We start from the raw sequence: 25,000 nt of genomic DNA, 5'->3' as shown, positions 1-25,000 counted from the left end.
AGAAATGTGTTAGTGAGTGGCGAGAGCACGCAGAGAGAATTGGAAGTTGTTGGGCGTTGGTCTCCTGGGTATATAAGAAGTGTAACATTTTGAACTTGTTTGTTCATTTATGGAGGCCAATTTTGCAAAGTTTAAGACCTGAGACCAAGACATTAAATAATGATTTAAAGACAAACCTGCCCGTCAATGGAACCTCCATAGCATGTGCCTGACCTAGGATCGGATCATTCTATCCCTAGTCTCCCTTTCTAATCTCCTACTGTCTGTCCCTCCTACACACCGTCTGTCTGTCTGTCTGTCTGTCTGTCTGTCTGTCTGTCTCTCAGCTTTATAAACTATTTACACAGAGGGGGAAGAAAATCCATAGCAATAAATAAATAACAACAGCAGCAGCTGAGCCATCAGAATCCAGGGATGTGTGAAACTTATTTTTCAAAAGTTATAGGTCAAAACGTTTGTTGTTATATAGCACCACCAATCTGAAGGAAGGAAGGAAGGAAGGAAGGAAGGAAGGAAGGAAGGAAGGAAGGAAGGAAGGAAGGAAGGAAGGAAGGAAGGAAGGAAGGAAAGAAAGAAAGAACCTCTAGTTTAATACATTTGAATACATTTGAAATGTGACATTCTGCATAATGAGTAGTTTTACTTTTGGTACTTTAACAAAGTTTCTGCCAGGTATTTAACCAGTAAGATGCCTAAGGGGTTTCCGTTCCCCTGGCATCACAGGGATCTCCATATATGGCAATAAAAGGGATTTGGTTCCCCTGACATCAAAGTGATTATATATTGGCATTCACAGATATGGGCTTAATATTGATGGCATCAGGGATCTCCATGTGCATAAACGGGATTTGGTTCCCCTGGCATCACAGGGATCTTCATATCTCCATGTATGGTAATAAAGGCATCACAGTGATGTCAGAGAGTGATGTCAGAGCGTGCATTCTGGGATCCGTAGTCCTGGGATCACTCAACGGTTGCAGGAGAACGTGTTTTCAGCGAGTCACTCGCAACACAGACATGATGTAGATCTACGTCTTAGGGGGTGAATGTGTCAAGTACATTTTGATGCTGATACGTTTGTAATTTTACTCAAGTAAATGTTGAATTCCGGACTCAAAAGTATTTTTCTACTTTGGACACTCCGTTTGTACACTCAGAGCTGGGTCCCTTAACGGGCCTGTCAGTGTGTGTGCGGCTATAAAATTGTGCCGACCGTTCCAGTGCTTGATCTTAAATCTCAGAATTTAATAGAGGTTCTATAAGGCATCGTTGTTGAACACCCCCCTGTCTATTGCACTGCACAAGATGAGAAAGTCCTTTATGTCACTGTGTGTGTGCGTGTGTCTGTGCGCGTGCATGCGTGTTCATGTACTTGCGTGCATATGTGTTTTGTGTTATTCCATAAGCCATAACTAGTGGCTGTATTAGACTAATCCCATTGCAAATGATGGGCGTTTAGTAAATCCTTTAAGAGCTGCTATCTCCTCAGTCATATAAATGATGCTGTGTAGTAGTGTGTGCACATTGGACGTGCATTACAGTACTGTAGGTTTGTCTCTGGCTACAGGGCTTATAGCTGCTTCAACTCATATTAATAAACAGTGTTGAGATGATTATATTCATATCAGGATGGTGTGTCTCTTCAAGGTTCAAGGGGTTTTCATTGTCATTCCATGCAAGTGCAGCATGAAATGTGTTACCCATGGTCATGGCAGAATAGGTGAAAAGAATATTATATGCTGTACTTCATGAAAAGCTCTTCAATTTAGAATCTTATTGCGACCATAGGTCGCAGTTTAGTATGTGAACGGTCACAGCTTGACCGTATCTCTGTCTGTCTGTCTGTCTGTCTATAACGCCTGACACTGTGGTTCCCCTGACACATCACTGTGACATCATGCTCTGACGTCACTGTGATGTCAGGGAAAACACTCTTAACAAAATGGGTTTGCCACTCTGACTTCACTGTGATGTCACACTAACAGAATCCCTTTTATGCCCATATATGGAGTTCCCTGATGTCATCAATATTAAGCCCATGTCTAACAGGACTTCATATGGTAATGCCCATATATGGAGGCCACATCGGCCACATAACGGCTGGTTCTATAGACAGGGATCTCCATGTATGGGCATAAAAGGGTATGATGTCAGGTGTCATAACATAGGACTTTCACATAACGAATAACTGAGTAAGCATGTTTGGGCAGCATATCTCCACATACAGTACGTGGATCTCCATATATGGGTACCGGGGGTCTCCATATATGGGTAACTGGTCCGATATACATCACTGGCCAGATGGCCAAGAATGTCGCCCTGAGGCGCCTTACTAGTTTAGTATGAAAACCTGCAGATCATGTGTGTGCGTGCGTCACGCCATTTATGGACATATCGTGTCAGTCTTATGTGGTCTATGACGTCAGACATCTATCCATCTCCATATTTGGGAAAATATGGCCACACTTTGGCCCAAACTGTCCTAACCTGGGCTCTCTGTGTCGCTCCTTCCAGGTGAACGGCAGGAACCTGCTGTCGGTGGACTACGACCGCTCGCTGAAGACGGAGAAGATCTACGACGACCACCGGAAGTTCCTGCTGAAGATCGTGTACGACACGCAGGGCCACCCCACGCTGTGGGTGCCCAGCAGCAAGCTGCTGTCCGTCAACCTCACCTACTCCAGGTCAGCACCCTGACTGACCGCTGGTGGCACACACACACACCCACGCACGCACACACACGCACGCACACACGCACGCACGCACGCACGCACGCATGCACGCACGCACGCATGCACACACACACACACACACACACACGCACACACACACACACACACGCGTCCCCCTGTAAAAGTAAAAGTATACATTTTTTACAAGTGAAAGTCCAGAGTTCAAAATTGACCTGAGTAAAAGTACAAAAGTATTGGCATCATAATGTACTTAAAGTACCAAAAGTACTCATTGTGCAGAATGTCCCATTTCAATTTTTCAAATGTATAAAATCTACAATATCTACAAGCTTACAAGATTACGCATCCTGAGCATCCTGAGCTTGTAGATCGGCTATTTTCAAATGGCCAGAATCCCTTGCATGGTTTAGGCTATTGTATTAGCAGAGTTCCTTAAAAACGTGTGTGTCTGTGTGTGCGTGCATGCGTGCATATGTGCGTGTGTGTGTGTATGTGTGTGTGCGTGTGTGTGTGTGTGTGTGTGCAGCACGGGTCAGGTGACGGGCCTGCAGAGGGGTCCGACCACAGAGAAGTGGGAGTACGACAGCCAGGGCAGGATCGTGTCGCGAGTCTTCGCCGACGGGAAGACCTGGAGCTACACCTACCTGGATAAGGTACACACACACACACGCACACACACACACACGAACGCACGCACACACACACACACACACGCGCGCGCGCGCGCGCACACACACACACACACCAGGGATATGGGACGATAATCGTTATCATCGTTTATCGTGATACAAAACAAATGAAATGATCCTCCGTCATGCACTGGGATCAATTCACCTTTTATTTGCCGAGCTGTGTTATGCGGTACCATTTCAATCCTCTCAAACTGACCTGGAAATAATGTACTTGATACAGTCTTTTTGTCACTCTCTACCAAATCTCTTTGCCAAAACATAGCCGATCTACAAGCTCATAACGCGGCGCGACACGTTGCGTTGTGAGCTTGTAGATCGGCAATGTTTTTGTTGGGGATATTTAGATTATCGTGATAATATCGTAACTCGCAATTTCTTTGGTCACAATAATCGTAACATGAAATGTTCATATCGTCTCATCCCTACCGCGCACACACACGCACAAACACACACACACATGCACGCTCACACACACGTGCACGTGCACACACGCACGCTCATTGAAATAAGCACTTTCATTCTAACCATCCTAACCTTCCCGCCTACGCACTATACTCACTTCCCACGCTAACCTGGAGAGTTGTTATAGTTTTTTGAAATATGCATTGGTTTTATTTTATGTTTTACTTCAACCACTTTGGAATCCGCCCGCCGGTGTAACAGTTCCAGATTAGTTTTTCTTTTCTTTTCTTTTTTTCAGTTTGGTGTTTGATTTCAGTTTAGTTTTAGTTACTTTGTTTTTAAGGGTGCATAATTGACTTTTAGGAAACGAGTAACTCATAAAGTTTCCTAGTCATTAAAGTATAGCCCTTGTGGAAAACTGATTCATGTCGAAAGTTGAAATAATGCCTTAAACCAAGATCACAGCTGCAGTTCTACAACAACTGTTTAGATTGTATTTTAGTTTAGTATTATAATGGTGCACTGGCATGTCCCTCAGGTGATGTTGCATCATACATGTATAGCCAATACCATGTAGTTAGTTTGCAGAGTAGAGCACACACATGCACACGCACGCGCACACGCACACGCACACGCACCCGCACCCCCCCCCCTCTCTCTCTCTCTCTCTCTCTCTCTCACACACACACACAAACACACACACACACACACACACACACACACACACACACACACACACACACACACACACACACACAGTACATTAAAAAATAACAATGCCATGGACAAGAAAGTCCTGAATCTTATCTTAACAAATACACAAGGGAGCGCTATGTGAAGGTGTGCCTATTTGTGTGAGTGTACTGTCCGTGTGTGTGTGTGTGTGTGTGTGTGTGTGTGTGTGTGTGTGTGTGTGTGTGTGTGTGTGTGTGTGTGTGTGTGTGTGTGTGTGTGTGTGTGTGTGTGTGTGTGTGTGTGTGTGTGTCTCCAATAAGCCTTTGTTTGGTCACACCAGATGCTATCTTAGATGTGCAACTATTCAAATCTGCAGAGACAAGCATGTTCTGTGACTAAAGGATTAAAAGATGAATGCCCCTTCTCACACACACACGCACGCACACACACACACACACACACACACACACACACACACACACACACACACACACACACACACACACACACACACACACACACACACACACACACACACTGAAAACATCACAATTTCTTCTCCCACCTACCACTTTGGCCACTGGTGGAAGAAGCCTCCTGTGAATTGTTGAATTTTCTTTTTATTTTGTTTGTTTGTTTATTTCATTCGATACATTTGTTGATAAGTAAAAGTAGCAACATCACATTAAAGTGAAAGTACCAGTATTCAAAAGTATTGGCGACAAAACATAGCACGCTGAAAGTAAAAGTACTCATTATGCACCAGTTTCCAAATGTATAAATGTATAAAATCCTTTGAATGTATAAAATCCTTTGAAAATAGCAGATCTACAAGTAGATCAGCTATTTTCAAAAAAGCCAAAGTATGTGTTAAAATTAGTTATTTATTAGTTTTTTGTCAGTTAGTTTTACAAAGTAACTGGTAACTTAGGGTGACCATACGTCCTCTTTTGCCCGGACATGTCCTCTTTTAGGGGGCTGTCCGGCCGGTCCGGGGGGGTTTTATAAATTCCTTCAAATGTCCGGGGTTTCGCGCATATCACAGTTTAAGCACGGACATTTACAATGCACGTTCAATGGTTCTTTTGGAAACACACTGTGAGAGGCGCTAACCCCGGAACGTGTATTATTCATACTACTCTCTGCCTGCGATCCCTCCCTCCCTCAGCCTGTATCGCTTTCAGATCAGAGGCAGAGCAGAGCTCTGCAGCAGATCGCGCAGCGCAGAGCCAAACGAACTGCAAACGCTATTAATGCTCACTCCCTCACTGTTTACATTGGTGAAGGAATCTTGCCTGCTAGGGCTGCTACTCCCTCAATCCTGGTCTAAAAATGACGGGAGACGGCTCTACGGATGCGTATCGGCGAGGCGAAGGTGCTCGCGACGACCGCGGCTTTCAATCACTGATGAAATGCACAAAAAGTGCGAGTGACCAACATTGAGAAGCAGAGCGTTCTGTCAGCAAAGCTGGTAGTCTTCTGTGTCCATTTAGGCATTTACAATTATAAAAGTTCTGCTTCAAGCCCATAACACTGCAAAGTAGCTTACAAGACAGTCTGTGCGAGGTGAGAGCTCTTCTGCTAACTAAATTGACAGAATCTTTTCTACAACCTTGTAAAGCAGAAGAGGTTTGAATAATGGGCTACCTCTCTTTTATTTAGTTACAAAGCTGAACGTTCATACAGGAGCCAAAAGGCATACTTTATCAGTGGATCTCTAGCCTATTAATAGATTTGTAAAGGGTCCAATTGGAACCCCCTCAAAATTGAATACATAATAGGCTATTAGTGGTATAGGGCATAATTGAGCGGTAAACTATACTAATAGAAAAAAAAAATGGGGAAAAATTATATATATATATATATATATATATATATATATATATATATATATATATATATATATATGCCGGGTAGAGTGTCCTCTTTTTGGATTTTCAGAATATGGTCACCCTAGGTAACTAAAGTTTTCAAATAATTGTAGTGGAGTTAAAAGTACAATTATCTGCCTCTGATGTAAAAAGTACGGGAAAATATATTGTACTGTGTACAATACTTCCACCACTGCACTTAACACACACTCACGCACGCAAATGCACGCACAGACACACACACAGGCAAATGATGCAAGGTTATTGTCTCCTGTAAACAACGGTCAGACGAACAGTGTAAGCAACGGTAATTGAAGCGATCCCCCTGTGTGAAGAATGGAGTGTCACAAAAGTTACTGACATAACAAGGACTCAACAAAGACTGCACTTTGCATCATGTCCCCTAAGGGGACGGAAGGGGAAGGCGACAATTTGAAGGTGGTAGAATTTGAAGCATCAAAAAGCATCTCTACTCAATTCAAAGGAGGTAGAGAAAACGTGTCAAAATAAAAACACTCTCCGTCGCTATATAACCCGCAATTATTACGGATAACCTTGCATTTGAAATGACAACCAGACCCAAATGAAATGACAAAAGGACAAACAAAGCAACATAACATAACAATATCATTTTGCCTTGTCAGCACACACACACACACACACACACACACACACACACACACACACACACACACACACACACACACACACGTATACACACGCATACACGCGCATACACGCGCATGCACACTCTGGCTTGTACAGTGTGTCAAGGGCCTTACAGTAAAGGATACAAGATAGCGCCTGACCACTAACAGCCAGTTAGTGCACAATCCAACCCAGGTCATTTCTGGCACCGTATGGGTTGGATTTGAACCCAGGGTCGAGCCTCACAATGAGCCTAATGATCTGTGCACTAACTCTCAACTATCTTACCGTACCATGACCCTCAACAACAACCACCAAAAAAAAAAAGAATCGTCATTAAAAAGGTTATCTAGTAGGAGAGGAGAGGAGAGGAGAGGAGAGGAGAGGAGAGGAGAGGAGGATTAAGGGAGCTTGTGAAGTCAGAGGTATCACTGTGGAAACAAGACCACAGGGAATTATTGGAGCTTAGTGAGACCATGTCAGAGAGAGAGAGAGAGAGAGAGAGAGAGAGAGAGAGAGAGAGAGAGAGAGAGAGAGAGAGAGAGAGAGAGATTGAGTGATTGTAAGCTTGAAAAACAACAGAAAACAAAAGAAAATTGGATGGATGATACTGTATGTTTTTTGTACGTTCGAAGGGGCCACATTTTCCTCTGGGACAATAAAGTTCACCTTGACCTTGATTGATGGGTACTGTAGCTAGATGACAGACAGACAGACAGACAGACAGACAGACAGACAGACAGACAGACAGACAGACAGACAGACAGACAGACAGTGATTGAACATGAACTGGCTGAGTAATCACAGCAGGATAGAGTATTGGGCTGTAGGAAACCCTAACAGAGCAGAGCAGATGATACCCCTTTATCTCTGGTTTCCTTCCACTCCCTTTCTCTCTATCTCTCCTGAGACAACGACAAAGAAACCCACGCACGCACGCACGCACGCACGCACGCATGTGAGCTGGAATCGTCTTTGAGAGCCAACACATGCATGGGCTCATTCGTATGCGTACACTGCATAGAAATAACATAAGTATATGACACACAGTCAGGCAGAAACCTTGTATCTCCAAGTTTCCTAACGTGTACGTTTTTTCGTAAAGTAAAGCCCTGCTTCATCAAAACTAGTGAAAATAGCAGATCTACAAGCACAGTGCTTATAGATCGGCTAATTTTGAATATTTTTTTACAATGATGAATACAAAACAAACGGTTTTGGACAAACAAGGTTTCCACTCGACAACAATGAAATGAAATTCAGAGAGAGAGAGAGATGCAGACTATAAACATCACTGATAAATATCCTCAACCATATCTGTCTGTCCATCCGTACATCCAGATATGCCTTTTAGTTTATATTTTTCTCTTTTCCTAAAGTTATTTAACTTCACTTTCTACCCATTATTGTCTTTCTTAGATAATTACCTATAAGTGTACATTTCTCTCAACAATCGCCTCGTTCAAAGCACAACCACCAGCAACAGTTTCAAATGGGCCTTCGTTTCCTTCACTACGGGGGAAGGAGAACTTCCTTTGCTTTCATCCATTATTTAGACAACTAAATGAACCTCCCTCTCTGTAGCAGCAAACTGTGAGTCCCCACAGCTCTCTGTCTGCAGTCCTGCCGACAAGGCCAATTATTGTCGTGGAATTCTACAGCAAGATAATTCTCTTTCATGGATTTCTTTTGTTAAGCACATTTACAAAAATACAAGCACATTACAAAGAGAATATTGTGTCGATACACACAGAGAGAGAGATGGGGGGGTTCTGTCTCAAAGTGTGAACAGCTGACAGTATGGAAATGAATTGTTTTCTAGGCCAGTGGTTCTCAAACTTTTTTTTTGCCAAGGGCACACAAAGTTTCAGGCATTATAGCATTTGAACAACGAGGCAATTGAATGTGCCTTAGAACATTAACAACTTTTACCTTGGTGTCCCAAAACATTGCAAGCTGGAGGTCACGATGGAGTGAGCTAGATCACGGATACAAGCAACCAAAATGAGTTTTCTCAGATGGGCGGTGGCAGACCTCTCCCTTAGAGAAAGGGTGAGAAGGCCAAGTCGTCCGTGAGAGACTCGCAGTAGAACCGCCTGCTCCTTCACTCGGAAAGGAGCCAGCTTAGGTGGTTCAGGGCATGTAGAACAGATGCCTCCTGAGCGTCTCTCTAGGGAGGTCCTCCCTGCATGTCCCACTGGCAGACCAAGGACCAGATGGGGGGATCACATCTCCACACCTTGCCTTGGAACGCCTCGGGATTCCCCCCAGGAGGAAGTGGCAAAAAGTGGCTTGGGGAAATCTGGAGCTCCCTGCGATGGCACGTTGAAGATGGATGAATGGATGTCCCCTGGAAACCAGACCAATCTACCATTGCAAACAAATAAGTACCCTCGGTAGATTTGGTGCTCAGTTGTGATTGGATTTCACTCCCTCCAAAGTAGTGAGGGACAAATCAGGGCCCAGTATGCATATATGCATACGCATTTTCTGCTCTGTAAAGCGCTTTGAGCTGCATTTCATGTCATGAAAGGTGCTATACAAAAGTATATAAAGTTTTATTATTATTATTTATTATTTTATTATTATTATGTATGGGGCGGCATTTTTTTTATATATTTTTTTATATTTTTGTATCCGCCCTTTGGAAATGCAGGTTCCATACAGAGATTCCAGACTAATATCTATGCAGTGATATCTGTCTGGCCATGCCAGGCTAGGATGGATGGAAGCTGATAATGACGACCTTTGCTTGTGATGTCATAAAACCAGGGGTCTTCAACGTTTTCAGGCCAAGGACCCCTTAGTTGAGAGAGAGAGATGAACAATCTGTTCAATGTTCATAGATTCCATATAGTTTCATTGTTTGACAACACAACCATCAGTGTATTTTGGATTCATGTTAATTTGTGTTTTCAGATATTTGAACCGAGAATACTTAATAAACTTCACCTTTCACTGTACATATTCTGCTCTTTTTCCCCTCCAAAGCTATTTGCCAAAAATAGCCAATCTACAAGCTGCGAGGCGTTGTGAACTTGTAGATCTGCTATTTTTGGCTAAAGTTCTCAGAATATGGACGCTAGGGTTCAAATGGTTAATATAAAAAAAGGGGGGGAAAAACAAGTTTCTATCACACAAAGATTTGGAGGACCCCCTGTAGTAACTGAGGACCCACTGTTGAAGACCCCTGATAAAACTATTATATTCTCTCTCTCTCTCTCTCTCCCTCCAGTCCATGGTGCTGCTGCTCCACAGCCAGCGTCAGTACATCTTTGACTTCGACCAGGGCGACCGGCTGTCGGCGGTCACCATGCCCAGCGTGGCCCGGCACACCATGCAGACGGTGCGCTCCATAGGCTACTACCGCAACATCTACAGCCCGCCCGAGAGCAACGCCTCCGTCACTGTCGACTACTCTGAGGATGGACAGGTAAGTCTATGTATAGGCGCGTGCGTGCGTGTGTTTGTGTGTTTGTGTGGGTGCTTTTTCAGTTGCAGCCCCCACCCTTGTATACTTCTCTTCATGGGTGTGTGATCATCAATATTCGTGGTGATATGGATGTAATTCATTTGAATGAATTACCCTGTACAGTTGAGTGGTGTTTATTGTCATTGTGCTAAAAAAAATAGTACTTTTTGACCACATTAACTCTGGTGTCCCTATTTTTCTTTGGTTTTATTATTATTATTTTCTTTTTTTTAGATCATTTTCCAAATGATTTAATAGTGAAAGTTGCCTTAAGAAGGTCTGCATTTTAACTGAAAATAAAGAAACTGATTTTACACAGTTTTTCTCTTTCATTTTCCAAATGAACTAATAAAATAGATTATCTATTGGCTTTTCACTATTTGTGTGGTATGGCAAAATGTGTGGATTAAGTACCGTACTCACCCATTCTCTCTCTCTCTCTCCCCCCTCCTCCTCCTCCCATCAGCTCCTGAGAGTGGCTCACCTGGGTACGGGACGTCGTATTCTATACAAATACCGTCGACAGGTACGACAAGAACAATATGCTCAAGTCATACTGGAATATAAATAGCAGACATAATGACATTCCGGTAGAAGACGTTTAGCGTGACAGGTTTAGCAGCCGTCTTCTTTGAGAAGCTACACATGTTCTACTTGAGAAGGAATCCCATTTGTCTCGCGGAAAGGGGAAAAAAATCAAACAAGTTGCTATGGTGAATTTGTTGAAATACATCAGCCACCGTGAAGAATCAATTTCCTTCCTGTCACATACAGTGCACGGCTCGATATTATGCAGTGATGTTTGTTGTCGTCGACGACCAAGCAGCCATGGACAGTAACAAGCTGTCGTTCAGCCACCCTGTTCTATTAAGAAATATATAGAAAAACATCATCAAGGTTTATAAGCTAGTGTCTGGTGGATGTTGAGACACATCACATCGTGGTCGCTGGCAGAATAAAAGGCATGGATGAACAGTATGACACTCACAGCTCAGCATAATATTCAATATGAATATGATATCGTTGCTGTCGGGCAGAAATCTCTTATCTCCAACTTTTTTTTGTGTTTTTTATTCAGTGTGAGCGTCATACAAAAGCATCAAAAGCAGCAGCTCTGCAAGCCTGAGATGCGTTTTGAGCACACACAATGAATTAGTTTACAGGGCAATGTCCATGATTCATGACACCAACAGCCCAAGACAGCTCAGTTGGTTTTAGTTTAGTTCTGTTTAGTTAGTTAGTTCCAGAGCCCTCTATCGGAGAGTCGCGCCAACTCTGTTCTCTTCATGGCGCCAGGTCTTCTGCATACACATCTATTGGTGAATAGTGACAAAGCGCGAACCAGACGTTTACAGAATGCATTGGAGTCTATTAGGGGAAACTGACATTTCGAGTTACATGAACCACATGACCGGCGCTGTTTCTGAACCCGCATTGGAAGAACTCTCTAATACAAGGCTCTGGTTACTTCCAAATGGACCTTTACAGCTCTGTAACTCTGAGAGTGTAGACATGGAACGAAACGGACCCGTTAGGGTCCATTCTACATTCTTCTCAGTGTGTAGAATAACTACAATCCCATGTGCCGCCCTTCAACCGACAGAACAAGCTGGCGGAGATCCTGTACGACTCGACGCGCGTCAGCTTCACGTACGACGAGACGGCGGGCGTGCTGAAGACGGTCAACCTGCAGAGCGAGGGCTTCATCTGCTCCATCCGCTACCGGCAGATCGGCCCGCTGGTGGACCGGCAGATCTTCCGCTTCAGCGAGGACGGCATGGTGAACGCGCGCTTCGACTACACCTACGACAACAGCTTCCGCGTCACCAGCATGCAGGCGGTCATCAACGAGACGCCGCTGCCCATCGACCTGTACCAGTTCGACGACATCTCGGGCAAGGTGGAGCAGTTCGGGAAGTTCGGCGTCATCTACTACGACATCAACCAGGTGTGTGTTTTTGTGTTTGTTTTTTTTTTTTGTTTGTTTTTACCCATTTTTCACGCGCCGTCAATTATCTAATGTAATCCTGGGCACTACACTCCCTCTGCCTACATGGGGAGACAACGGACTGACCTCATGCTTCCTTCGACAGTATGCATGAGGAGTCCATGTTGGTTCTTTTCACCTGACAGGGGGGAGTTTCCCCGGTTGGACGTAGCGTGTGGAAGGAACACGTTATTCCAACCAGTTCCTTTCCCCTCCATAAGGCGCATCGGCTGGCCAGGGGGAGGCGGTATCGAGACCAGAATTACTGCATGTTTTTTTGTGAGGTACTACCTACCCTAGGAGACACGGGGAGAACATGCAAACTCCACACAGAAAGGCCCTTTTGCCATGTTTCTAAAGGGGCCTTTTGGTGAAAATGTATGGCAGAACTCCAACGCATTGCACTGCGACACGTTTTGAGCTTGGAGTTCGGCTGTTTTTGGTGCTATATTGAACTAAGTATACTCAAGTCAATACTGGAGATGTGGCGTACGGCATAGATTTCTACACAGAGAGGGCAATTCTTTCAACATAAGATGCTGCATTCAAGTTCTGGAGAGTTTGGACAAGGCAATTCTCTTGAATGCTGCCTTCAGGTATGGCATTTCTTTCACCATAGTAAAAACTACATTCATGGTCTGGAGAGGGCACCTTTTACAGATGGAAAAAAGGAAGTCAAAGGCTTGTTTCCACTGTGGTACAATAACCAATCAAACAACTGGACAAAATAACAGTGCAATAGACAACAGACGATACAAAATAAGAAACAAATATTCAGTTTTGAGTAATTCATCGTGAGGGGACAGTCAGTGATGTTGGATCCAGTATTGATTCTATATTGACAGAGCATTATTTTACTGTATATTGAGTAATCAGCACTGTGACATGGCATTAGCACTGTTGCCTCACGGTAAGAAGGTCCCAGTTTTGAACCCCGGCAAGAGTGATCGTTATGTGTGGAAGTTTGCACATTCTCACCATTTTATACCAGTGTCCTTGATCAAATGAGTTTGTCCTGGAGTGCTGCACTGTGGCTGCACACTGCTCCTTAGGATGGCTTAAACACAGAGGAACCTTGATCAAATGACCGTTAATGAAGAAAAATGCTCAGCCGACCTCCATTCAAACACTTATGTTTGGGTCCCTCCGGACCCTGTATTAATGGTCATTAAATACAGAGGACAGATCTCCCCAAGGGGACAATCAAGTAAAATCCAATCAAACACTGTGACATGAACATTGGTAAAGGTGACATATTAACGTATTAAATGTCAAATTTCTGTGTTTCTGTATCGTATGGATTTATTCGTTGTGATATGAGAGTGTAATAGTATTTAATCCTGATTGCATTTGCTTGTCTCATGTGTGAAGAAAGAGCAATTTGGCTTAGTTATATAAGTTATATAATCAGTGCCCATACACTAGGTGGGGTTGGCAAAGGGACTTTCTGTGTGGAGTCCATTTGGTTTCATTTGTACACTCTCTGAGTTACAGACCCATGAACAACTATCATTTAGATGGGGTCCCCCTGGAACTCCCTCAAGGACCCCTGGGGGTTCCCGGAGCCCACTTTGCCCTAGGGTACATGCAAAACATATGGTAATCCTGGTCTCTATACTGCCTCCCCCTGGCCAGCCGGAGCGCCTGACAGAGGGGAAAGGAACTGGTTGGAATAACCAGTGTTCCTTCCACACGCCAGTCAGGGAAACTTCCCCCTGTCAGGTGAAAAGAAGCGACTCGGACTCCTCATGCATAGAAGGAAGCATGGGGTCAGTAGGTTGGCAGAGGGAGTGTAGCGCCCAGGATTACATTAGATGTTCTTTCACTGGGTGAAAGAATAGATTATAAATTTAACATTTTTAGACGCTTGTATCCGCGATCTTATTCTTTTGGTCATGACCCACAATGCATGACCACGTTATACACTGAACTGAACTGCTCTCGATTTAACGTCAACTAATATCTCTCTCTCTCTCTCTCTCTCTCTCTCTCTCCTCTCCTCTCCTCTCCTCTCCTCTCCTCTCCTCCCGTCTCCATCAGATCATCTCCACGGCCGTGATGACATACACCAAGCACTTTGACCAGCACGGCCGCATCAAGGAGATCCAGTACGAGATCTTCCGGTCCCTGATGTACTGGATCACCATCCAATACGACAACCTGGGCCGCGTTACCAAGCGCGAGATCAAGATCGGCCCGTTCGCCAACACCACCAAGTACGGCTACGAGTACGACGTGGACGGGCAGCTGCAGGCCGTCTACCTCAACGAGAAGATGATGTGGCGGTAAACTCCACGGTTTTAACGTTTCGTGCTTTTCCATAAATCGGCGCCCTGCTTGATCATACCACAGTGTCACACAAAACGTATAAAGTAGCAAGATGTGCAAGATCTGCAAGCTCGAAGCGTGGCGTGAAGCGACGCCTTTTGAGCTTGTAGAAGAGTAACAATTTTAGACATGAGGTTTAGAGCTGGACACATGCAGTATGTTGGTTTCGGCGGATATATATATCGGACATTATTTTTATCAGCATTTACCTGGCATCCCTATTTTGGGCAACGTTTGAACGTTCTAAAATGATCTAACATTTTCTAAAATAGCAATATGTACAAAATAGCTTATCTCTGAGCTCAAGCATTTATGTGGATCGACAATTTTTTTAAACATTTATTTTCAACAATTTTTCATTTCATTCATTCATTCAAACCTTTATTTATTCTCGAAAAACATTGAGGTTGCCCTCATTTGCAGTGTTATCGAGATACATCAATATATACATCAATATTCACAAAAAAACAGTATGTACAATCAATATTCACAAAACAAGTTTAGAAACAGTTGCAGACACTTGTGGGTAGATCTACTATCAAAGATTTAAAATGACCGTAAGTTATGGGAGAACATATCTTGAAATTATTTTGCAACTCATTCCAAGTGGTTGGAGCATTAAAGCAAAAGGCTGTTTTCCCTAATTCAGTGTTTGTTTCAAACAAATATTATTATTTTCTATTTCTTTTTAATGTCAGTGTAGATAGATAGATAGATAGATAGATAGATAGATAGATAGATCAGCTCCAGTGCAATACATTCATACAGTTTCTCCATGTTGCTGCTCCTGCAGGTACAGCTACGACCTGAACGGGAACCTCCACCTGCTGAACCCTGGGAACAGCCAGCGCCTCACGCCGCTCCGCTACGACCTCAGAGACCGCATCACGCGCCTGGGAGACGTGCAGTACAGGCTGGATGAGGACGGCTTCCTACGCCAGCGAGGAGCCGAGATCTTCGAGTACAATTCCAAAGGTACGTTGTGTGTGTTCGCTACGGATGTGGAACAATGCAGTGACTGCATCCATGCATCGATTGTGATTTTCAACTATCTACTATTTCGATAATCAAGCAGCAAAATGTTGTTTGACTTTGTATCGTATTGACTTTGTCTACAGTAAAGTGCGTGAACTTAGTTACTTTACACCAGTGGGTTCTCAAAGTGGATTTGAGGGACTTATAGGTTCCTTTTTGCTGCCATACAAAGGCAGAGTGCATTAACTATGTACTGTACAAGAATTGGACCAAAAAAGTGGTTTAAAAGTGTTATAACTGGTCAGCCAAATGAGATAAAGGCATAAAAGTGATATTACACTGTTTGTATATTTGTTCTTGAGCTGATTGTTCATCCCCCAATATCATGAAAGCTAATTTGACCTTTGGGCGACACAAATAAGTTGGTGTGTCCGAAAACATAGTTACTGCACTCTGCCTTTGTAGGGCAGTATGGGGGTCTAAATTGACCCTGTCAAAGTCTGTAACTTTTACAGTATATGGTTCCATTCGTACATTGTCAAAGTTAAGGGGAGACCTTTAAATTTCAACATTTGAGAGCCACTGCTTTACACCGTGTTTGCTTTGTGTCCAGGTCTACTGGTGCGTGTCTCCAGCAAGGTGGCCAGCTGGACCATCCAGTACCGCTACGACGGCCTGGGCCGCCGCGTGGCCTCCAGGAACAGCCTGGGACAACACCTGCAGTTCTTCTACGCAGACCTCAACTACCCCACCAGGATCACACACGTCTACAACCACTCCAGCTCCGAGATCACCTCGCTCTACTACGACCTGCAGGTCAGCACACTCACTGGTGTCCCCTTGAGGTGGGGTCAGCCCTATGTTCCCTCGGTTTAGGTTCAGGATTATAGGCTTGGGGTTATGGTGTTAGTTTTGAGGGAACATAGGGCTGAGGGAACGTAGGTACGCTGAACAGCTTGGCTTTTATAAAAGGACAACTTTTTACAACAAGGGTTCATATTTTAGATTGTCATTAGAGAAAATAAAAGATGAGCGTTAAAATGTTTTCATTTACTTTTTTCTATCGTTTTAGTGATTTAAACAATTTTGATTTGCATGCCTGCCCCTGAGCAGAAATTGAACATTGTTCTATGCATATAATTTATGGTGCTCTGAGAGCAATGATTTAAGCCTTTTGTCAATGCTGCTCTCAGAGCAGCAATGAAAACATTGTAACACTCATCTTTTATTTTCTCTTATGGCTATCTAAAATATGAACCCTTGTTGTGAAAAAAACTAAGTTGTCCTTTAAAGAAACATGGATCCAAGTGTGCCTCATTGCCTATAAATACAATGATTGATTGATTGATTCGAATACTTTATTAACATGTTTGGCAATACAGTAAAAAAAAAAACGAGAGAGGCCATGTTTTAGGTCCTGTCCTCATAGTGTATGTGTGCAACCAAATGGTTTCACCGCCAGGTTGCCTGTGTGGGAAACCAACCATGTAGTGCTCAGTCAAAGGGGAATCCCCCCAGTCCTCAGGGGAATCTCTCTTATACAGGGTTTCTGCCCGATAGTGACGAAATGTTTCCATGATATGAAAAAGGTTTGAGAAGCCACTGGTCTACTCCGTTACAACCGCAGTACTTGCTGAGTTGCTGATGAGTGATGATCAGCCAATAACACTCACTCAGTTCCCATGTTATTTGCACTGAAGTAGCTGTGTTTATGACATCATAGCTGTGTTTGTGACATCATAGCTGTGTTTATGACATCAGGGCCATCTCTTCGCCATGGAGATCAGCAGTGGAGAGGAGTTCTACATTGCCTGTGACAACACTGGAACCCCATTGGCTGTCTTCAGCAGCAACGGACTCTTGCTCAAACAGGTATAGGACAAACACAGTGTGTGTGTGTGTGTGTGTGTGTGTGTGTGTGTGTGTGTGTGTGTGTGTGTGTGTGTGTGTGGTTTTTATGTCCAACGTACAAAACATTGATTGGGGGTTAACAAAGGGTGTGTGTGTGTGTGTGTGTGTGTGTGTGTGCGTGTGCGTGTGCGTGTGCGTGCGCGTGTGCGTGTGCGTGCGTGCGTGCGTGCGTGCGTGCGTGCGTGCAGGTCCAGTACACGGCGTACGGGGAGGTGTATTTCGACTCCAACCCAGACTTCGTGCTGGTGATCGGCTTCCACGGCGGTCTCTACGACCCCCTGACACGACTGCTGCACTTTGGACACAGAGACTACGATATACCTGCTGGCAGGTATGGCTGTCATCCATTGACCCATTCATTCATTCATTCATTCATTCATTCATTCATTCATTCATTCATTCATTCATTCATGTGTTCATTCATGTGTTCATTCATTCATTTGTTCACTCACTCACTCACTCACTCACTCACTCACTCACTCACTCACTCACTCACTCACTCACTCACTCAATTCATTCATTTGCAATTAACATCTTTCATTCATCTTTTCGTGGGTTCATTTTGTTCTCTCCCCTCCCAGTTCCCCACAACATAGAACGTATTGTGCGTGCGTGTGTGCGTATGAGTAGAACTGAAGCCCAGTATTGTGTGGGATGTGTTGTACAGGTGGACCACCCCTGACATGGGCACGTGGACGCGTGTTGGCAAAGACCCCCAGCCCTGCAACCTGTACATGTTCAGAAACAACAACCCCGTCAGCAAGATCCACCAGGTCAAAGAATACGTCACAGGTGAGATTTACACCCAAGTAGAAGGATGTTTAATCTAAGATCCACTGTTAGGTCGAGCAATATGTCACCGGTAGGATGTGCCCTAACAGTGGTGGAATGGTTGCTTAAAAAAGGACATACCGTAAGTATTCAATAGTAATAAGGTACATTTAGTAATAAGGTACATTTTTGTTTTATTTTGAAGCTCACAGCGAATCCTAATGTGACACGCTGTGAGCTTGAGGGTCACTGTTTTGGAAACAGTTTTTGTATGTCAGGTCCATTCCTAGTAATGTAATGTTGTCGAAAGTACAATATTTGTCTTTGAAATGAAGTGGAGTGAAAGTCCTAAATTAAAAAGAAAAAAGAAAAAAAGAAGAACATTTTTAATTAAAAGAAAACTCAAGTTATGTACATACCACTGCACTTCAACACACAAGATCCACCAGGTCTAAAAATACATCACAGGTGAGATGTGTACGTGTACGCTAACGCGATTTGTTTGTGCATATATATATTTGCATCCTCCGTGTTTTTGCATTTGCATTCTCCTTCTAGCTGTGCATTATACATCTTGAAGGAGAATGACGGTATATGGAGATTAATGCTAAAAACCTACCGGATGTGAATAGACACCTGCACAAATACATTATGTTTGTACAGCTGTCTATTCACATCCAGGATTCAGTCTGTGTTCTGCTTCTTTAAAACCAAGGATTTCAGTGAGTCTTGCTTTGAAATGACAGCAGTTGCGCTTGCGTGTGTGCGAGTGTGTTAGGTTCTGAACAAATGAAACTGCAGTTTCACTGATCCCACCGGCGCTGAATGCATATTTGATCATGTAGATTAATTGTCAATATGAATGCATATTGCTCCATATCTGAGAGGTTCTGTATCTCAAGTAGATTCTAGTGGCTTCATGTCAGCATCAGTCAAGCAACAGGGGGCATTTATCCTCTTTAAATGACGCTAAGGCCCCTGGGAAATGGATTGCTGAGGTGGAGCATCAGCTCCCAGTACATTACCACTCATCTTTATAGGTGCCTATAAGCCATGCTACGCATAATGATCTGTTAACCACTTAAACCTCCGTATCCATATTGTGGGGAAAGCTTTCGCAGGAAATAGCGCTGGCTATTTTCAGCTAAATCTTTCCCCACACTAACGGAAACAGAAAATACACGAGTATAGAGCCCTGGGGGACACCGGTCAACCATATAGGGTTTAAGGGGTTAAGAGCCATCCATACCGATAACTATAACGACAACTGTAAATGTATCGTTTTAAAAAAATCATTCTAACTAAAGTGGATGGTCGGAGATCACCATACAGCTGTGACGACAATGATCTGATCGCTTTCAGAGCAATACAAATATAGTATCAAAATCAGTTTAATCATTTTAACTATATGCATCGGCTATTTGAAAATATTTATTAATTTTGAACTTATAGATGTACTATTTTCTAAAAAATCTTTTTTTATTTAACATTTTAACAACACAAATCTTGTTCAGTATGGTGTACAATTATAGTTTCAGATGGGGGTCCGTGTCCAATTACAAACATTTTCATGGGTCCTTGACATCAACATGAAAACTACGGCGTGTTTACACAACATTATCAGCATTCTTCGATCATCCTTGCAGCCTGCACGGGTGGGATCGAACCCAGAAACGTGTGATTCAAATTGCGAGCGGCTCTATCGACTGAGCATCACATGGTTCAAAACATTACAAACATTACATGGTTCAGACTGACAAGCAGACCGAAATATTCAAGTGGACGAGTCAGCCATAATATGGCAGGTCTTGATTGGTTGCGACCGTAGGTCCCAGTTAACTATGAAAAACAGCACATCTTGTCCGTATCTCTGTCACGCCTGACACTGTGGTTCCCCTGACACATCACTGTGACATCACAGGTGATGTACGTCTGGACGTGTTGTACACTTTTGTACAGTCTTTGGGTTTGTCGTTCTGACGTCATGCTCTGACATCACTGTGATGTCATGGGAACCACTCTAACAGAATCCCTTTTATGCCCATGCATGGAGATCCCTGATGTCATCAATATTAAGCCCATATCTAACAGGACTTCATATGGGAAAATTGGGAATGCTCATATTTGGAGGAAGATAGCCCATATCTGTGTGGCTGGTTCAGACAGGGATCTCCATGTGTGGGCATACAAGGGATTGTATGTTGGGATGTCATGGGAACCACTCTAACAGAATCCCATCCCTGATGTCATCAAAATTAAGCCCATATCTAACAGGACTTCATATGGGAATGCCCATATATGGAGTAAGACAGCCCATATCTTTGTGGCTGGTTCAGACAGGGATCTCCATGTACAGTATGGGCATAAAAGGGATTGTATGTAATGATGTCAGATGTGATAGACGTCATAGGATTTTCACTTAACGAATAATTGAGTAAGCATGTTCGGGGTCTCACAGCATATCTCCATATACAGTACATGGAACTCCATATATGGTTACTAGGGGTCTCTGGGTAACTCGTCCGATATACATCACTGGCCGAATGGCCAAGACATGGTGCAACATCGCCCTTTAGGGCGTCTTACAAGTATATTGTCGTTGTCAGGTGGAAATCTCCAAGTTTCAAATTTGTACGTTCTTTTGCAAAGTAAAGCCCTGCTTCATCATACAAGGTCGTCACACAAAAGTAGTGAAAACAGCAGATCTACAAGCGCGCAACGCCTCGCTTGTAGATCTGATGTTTTCACTAGTTTAATCATTTTTAAAATGATAAATGCAAAACGAACGGTTTTGGACATACAAGGTTCTCATCCGACAACGACGATATGATATGGGAGCTATTATTGCGACCGAAGGTCGCATATACTCTGAAGAACCGTGTCGCTTGAGTGACCTTCCTTCCGTATCCTCTGTGATGTCCTTCCGTATCCTCTGTGATGTCAGCGAGTTGTGACATCACTTCCTGTACAGGGCGGCTACACGAAATGTGGATAACACTATATATGGAGATAGTCCAGTCCAATAGAAAGTAGCCATTGTTAGGCCGGAGTCAATGGCTGTCTGTCTGACTGTCTGTACAGGAAGTGATGTCGATGACATGGAGATGTGGATAACACTATATATGGAGATAGTCTAGTCCAATATGTCATATGGGACTACCGTCATAGACAGTAGCCATTGTTAATCCGGAGTCAATGGCTGACTGTCTGTACAGGAAGTGATGTCACATGACATACTTTTTATGCCCATATATGAGTCCTAACATGGAGATGTGGATAACACTATATATGGAGATAGTCTAGTCCAATATGTCATATGGAACTACCGTCATAGACAGTAGCCATTGTTAGGTCGGAGTCAATGGCTGTCTGTCTGACTGTCTGTACAGGAAGTGATGTCACATGACATACTTTTTATGCCCATATATGAGTCCTTCTGTACCACATCTCCATGTTTAGGCAAACTCCACACAGAAAGGCCCTATCGCCAACCCAACCTAGGGTGTGAGCGATAGGGCCTTTCTGTGTGGAGTTTGCATGTTCTCCCCGTGTCTCCTAGGGTTGATACCCTCACAAAAACATGAACAAACTCCCCCCAGAATGACAACAACTAGAATCGTCAGAGAAACGCTGTGGTTGGCCAGATGGTCAAGAATTGGCGCGACCTCGCCCTTTAGGGCGAGGTTGCATGTCACCCTGAGGTCGCATTCCACCCTCAGTTGTCTTACTAGTGTATAAATGTCTGTCTGTTTCTCCTAGACATCAACATCTGGCTGGTGACGTTTGGGTTCCACCTCCACAACGCCATCCCAGGGTTCCCCATCCCTAAGTTTGACCTGACGGAGCCCTCACTGGAGATGAAGAAGAGCCAGCTGTGGGACGACCTGCCGGTACGTACTGTAGCCCAGTTTGGCACGGATCGGACACCGGTGTGAATGTGTGAAGTCCAACGCTCTAATGCAGGGGTCTTCAACGATTTCAGGCCAAGGACACCTTATTTGTGAGAGAAATGAAGCAGGGACCCCCACAACCTTGTGGCGTTGTGAGTAGGGTTGGGTTCGGTAACCGCCGTACCGCTGAACCGCGGTATACCGAGGTCTACCGCGTTTTTTATTGGAAAACAAGCGAGTTTTAAAACAGGGGAGAAGCGAGGACCGCATGCGCTCCATGCCGCTCTGCTCTGGGCCGTGTACCACATGTTTGGAAGCCACATACGTCACTCAGAGACACAGACAGTCAGACCTACACAGGGCAGCACAGCAGCCGCGTAGAGGAGTACAGAGCAGCGTAAACTTTCTCTGTAATCCACACGACGATGTTAATACATACCTTGTGTTGTGGCATATCTTTTTTTATTCATACGGATTACTGGTGGAGCGCGGGCCGCGTGGACTAAAACCGAAAATGAAACTATTTTACTTTTTCCACCGCGTCGCACGTTGTGCCCTGTCCGGCGGCGCGTCTGCGATTTTATAACCTTTTCTGTCAAGTCTTGTAACTAAAACCTGTATATAGCAGCACTCAATCACTGCGATTTGAGTGTTGAGATGTGACGTGAGTTTACAGAATCACTGTACACGATCTGACTACCCGTCCTCTTCTGGTTTGTTCACACACAGCTGTTTGTGTCTGAAAAGCCCAAGTAGCTAGCCTACGTTACTATGGTAACAGTGCAGATCTAAAAGCTCAGAACACGTCGTGGATGTGTTGTGAGCTTGTAGATCTGCTCCTTTCAAAGCCAGACCCGCTGTGCTGTACGGAGAAGTATAACTCGGGCAGTCAGGCTGTGGAGAGGCGACTTTTGGGAAGATGATTGCAATATTTTGACATATCGCCAAACCTTAATTAATTGATACGGGGGTGCGGTAATTACCGCAATACCGGCGGTAAATGGGAAGACGGTAATTACGGTAACAAAATGTCGATACCGCCCCAGGCCTAGTTGTGAGCTTGTAGATCTTCTATTTTTGTTCTCCGATATGGACACTAGTGTTCAAGTGGTTAATATGAAAAAGAAGAAAAAAGTTTCTATCACACAAAGATGCGGGGGACCCTGTGTAGTAACTCTGAGGACTCTAGGGGTCCGGGACCCCCTGTTGAAGACCCCTGCTCTAGTGAGTAGGTCGGGAGTGGCTTATTGTCGGTATCAGCCGGTAACACCCAGTCTGTCCCCGTTGCAACGTGTTGCAAGATGGGTTGCTGATGGACTGCCTACCATCAGGACGCAGTGTTTGCCGCAACCAAGCGGTGCCACTCATACAGTACACTGGGTTGGCAGTGCGCAGGATCAAACCCATGACCGCGTGGTCCAAAGGCAAGATTTCTACCGACTGAGCTACCCGGACTCTACAATGTAATGTAGGTGGAACAAAGCAGTGCCAGGGATTTACAGTGCAGGTCTCTTAGGAAAAACAGCAAATGTAGGCAGATTGGAGATAATCGAGACGGTAGGTGGAAAGTGGTTTCTGCCCGACAATACCCTATGTTGTTTATCATCGCTTTGGGTCAGAAAGCTTTTTTTGTCATACGTGAATTAACAAAAGTATAACAAGTGTAGGCTACTGTACAAGCTCAAAATGTACAGATTTGCGTTGAAATTTCATGATTATTAAAATATATAGCAGATCTACAAGCTCGCGGCGTGGCACTCGGTGCTGCTCTTGAATATCTGCTATTTTTCAATATTTAAAGCATAAAATAATGGTTAAAATAATGCATAATAATATGTTCCAGGTATAAACGGGTTAATATCACATTTTACCATGATCCTGTTGCTGCCCACCAGTAATATTAGTGATGCACGGCAGTAGGAGTAGGAGTTACATTTCTGCTCATAATTCAGCAGCATAGGACTGTAAGGTTCTGTGTTTCAAAACACCACCAGACCAAACCCAACACTAAGAATGATACTATAGTTAAACGATTCAGTATCCTTCAGAATATTCCATGTCCCTTCTTCATTGCCAGATTAAAGGCTTATTATGAAGCTTATCATAAGGAATTTGCATGCACTACTGGAGTATTAATGCATATTAACGCATTAATGTATTAACATAATGTGGTGTGACTATTTTGTTCTTATATAAATCAATTCTACACACGTCTCCACTCAGTCAAACAGTGCTAAAGTGTTCACTTGAGTGATAAAGATATACTTTAAATCAGGGGTTTTCAGAGTGGGGACCCGCAGGGGTCCTTGAGTGGGCTCCAGGGAGCCACCACTGAGCTACATTAGTTAATATATCATCCAGTTTAACCGTTTTAACTCAAAACATCGGCTATTTGAAAAAAGACAGTCAACAAGCTCACAACACGTTAGGTAATGACGTGACATGTTGTGAGCTATTGAAAAAAAAAAATAGAAAGAAAGAAAGAAAGAAAGAAAGAAAGAAAGAAAGAACTGGGGATGGAAATGCACGTGCAATTGAGAGAGAGAATAGAGCAAGGCGAGAGCTCAATGGAGTGAGAAAAATGAGGCGACAACAGTGAAGATTAATTCAGACAAACCAATTATCACTTCAGTTCCTCTATGAGGCTGGGTTAGCATGGTTCACATCCAGTACAGTTTAATCCTC

The 25,000-nt window shown here is 43.8% G+C and overlaps 1 protein-coding gene across 1 annotated transcript in view; it reads left to right on the top strand.

The window, feature by feature from the left end:
• The window catches only part of LOC308281719 (teneurin-3), a gene marked incomplete at its 3' end in the record, with an annotated part of 198,473 nt that overhangs the window by 169,993 nt on the left and 3,480 nt on the right, over positions 1-25,000 (top strand). The window contains exons 35-46 of the mRNA XM_080721996.1: positions 2,515-2,684; positions 3,220-3,346; positions 10,217-10,414; positions 10,920-10,979; positions 12,057-12,401; positions 14,481-14,725; positions 15,562-15,743; positions 16,357-16,559; positions 17,505-17,615; positions 17,843-17,985; positions 18,322-18,446; positions 22,185-22,315. Of these exons, the coding sequence (XP_080578122.1) occupies positions 2,515-2,684; positions 3,220-3,346; positions 10,217-10,414; positions 10,920-10,979; positions 12,057-12,401; positions 14,481-14,725; positions 15,562-15,743; positions 16,357-16,559; positions 17,505-17,615; positions 17,843-17,985; positions 18,322-18,446; positions 22,185-22,315 (2,040 nt within the window). The remainder of the gene's footprint in view (positions 1-2,514; positions 2,685-3,219; positions 3,347-10,216; positions 10,415-10,919; positions 10,980-12,056; positions 12,402-14,480; positions 14,726-15,561; positions 15,744-16,356; positions 16,560-17,504; positions 17,616-17,842; positions 17,986-18,321; positions 18,447-22,184; positions 22,316-25,000) is intronic.

Source organism: Nannobrachium achirus, assembly GCF_963921795.1.
Source record: "Nannobrachium achirus genome assembly, chromosome: 3".
Lineage (NCBI taxonomy): Eukaryota > Metazoa > Chordata > Actinopteri > Myctophiformes > Myctophidae > Nannobrachium > Nannobrachium achirus.
This window is presented reverse-complemented; position numbering and strand designations above follow the sequence as displayed.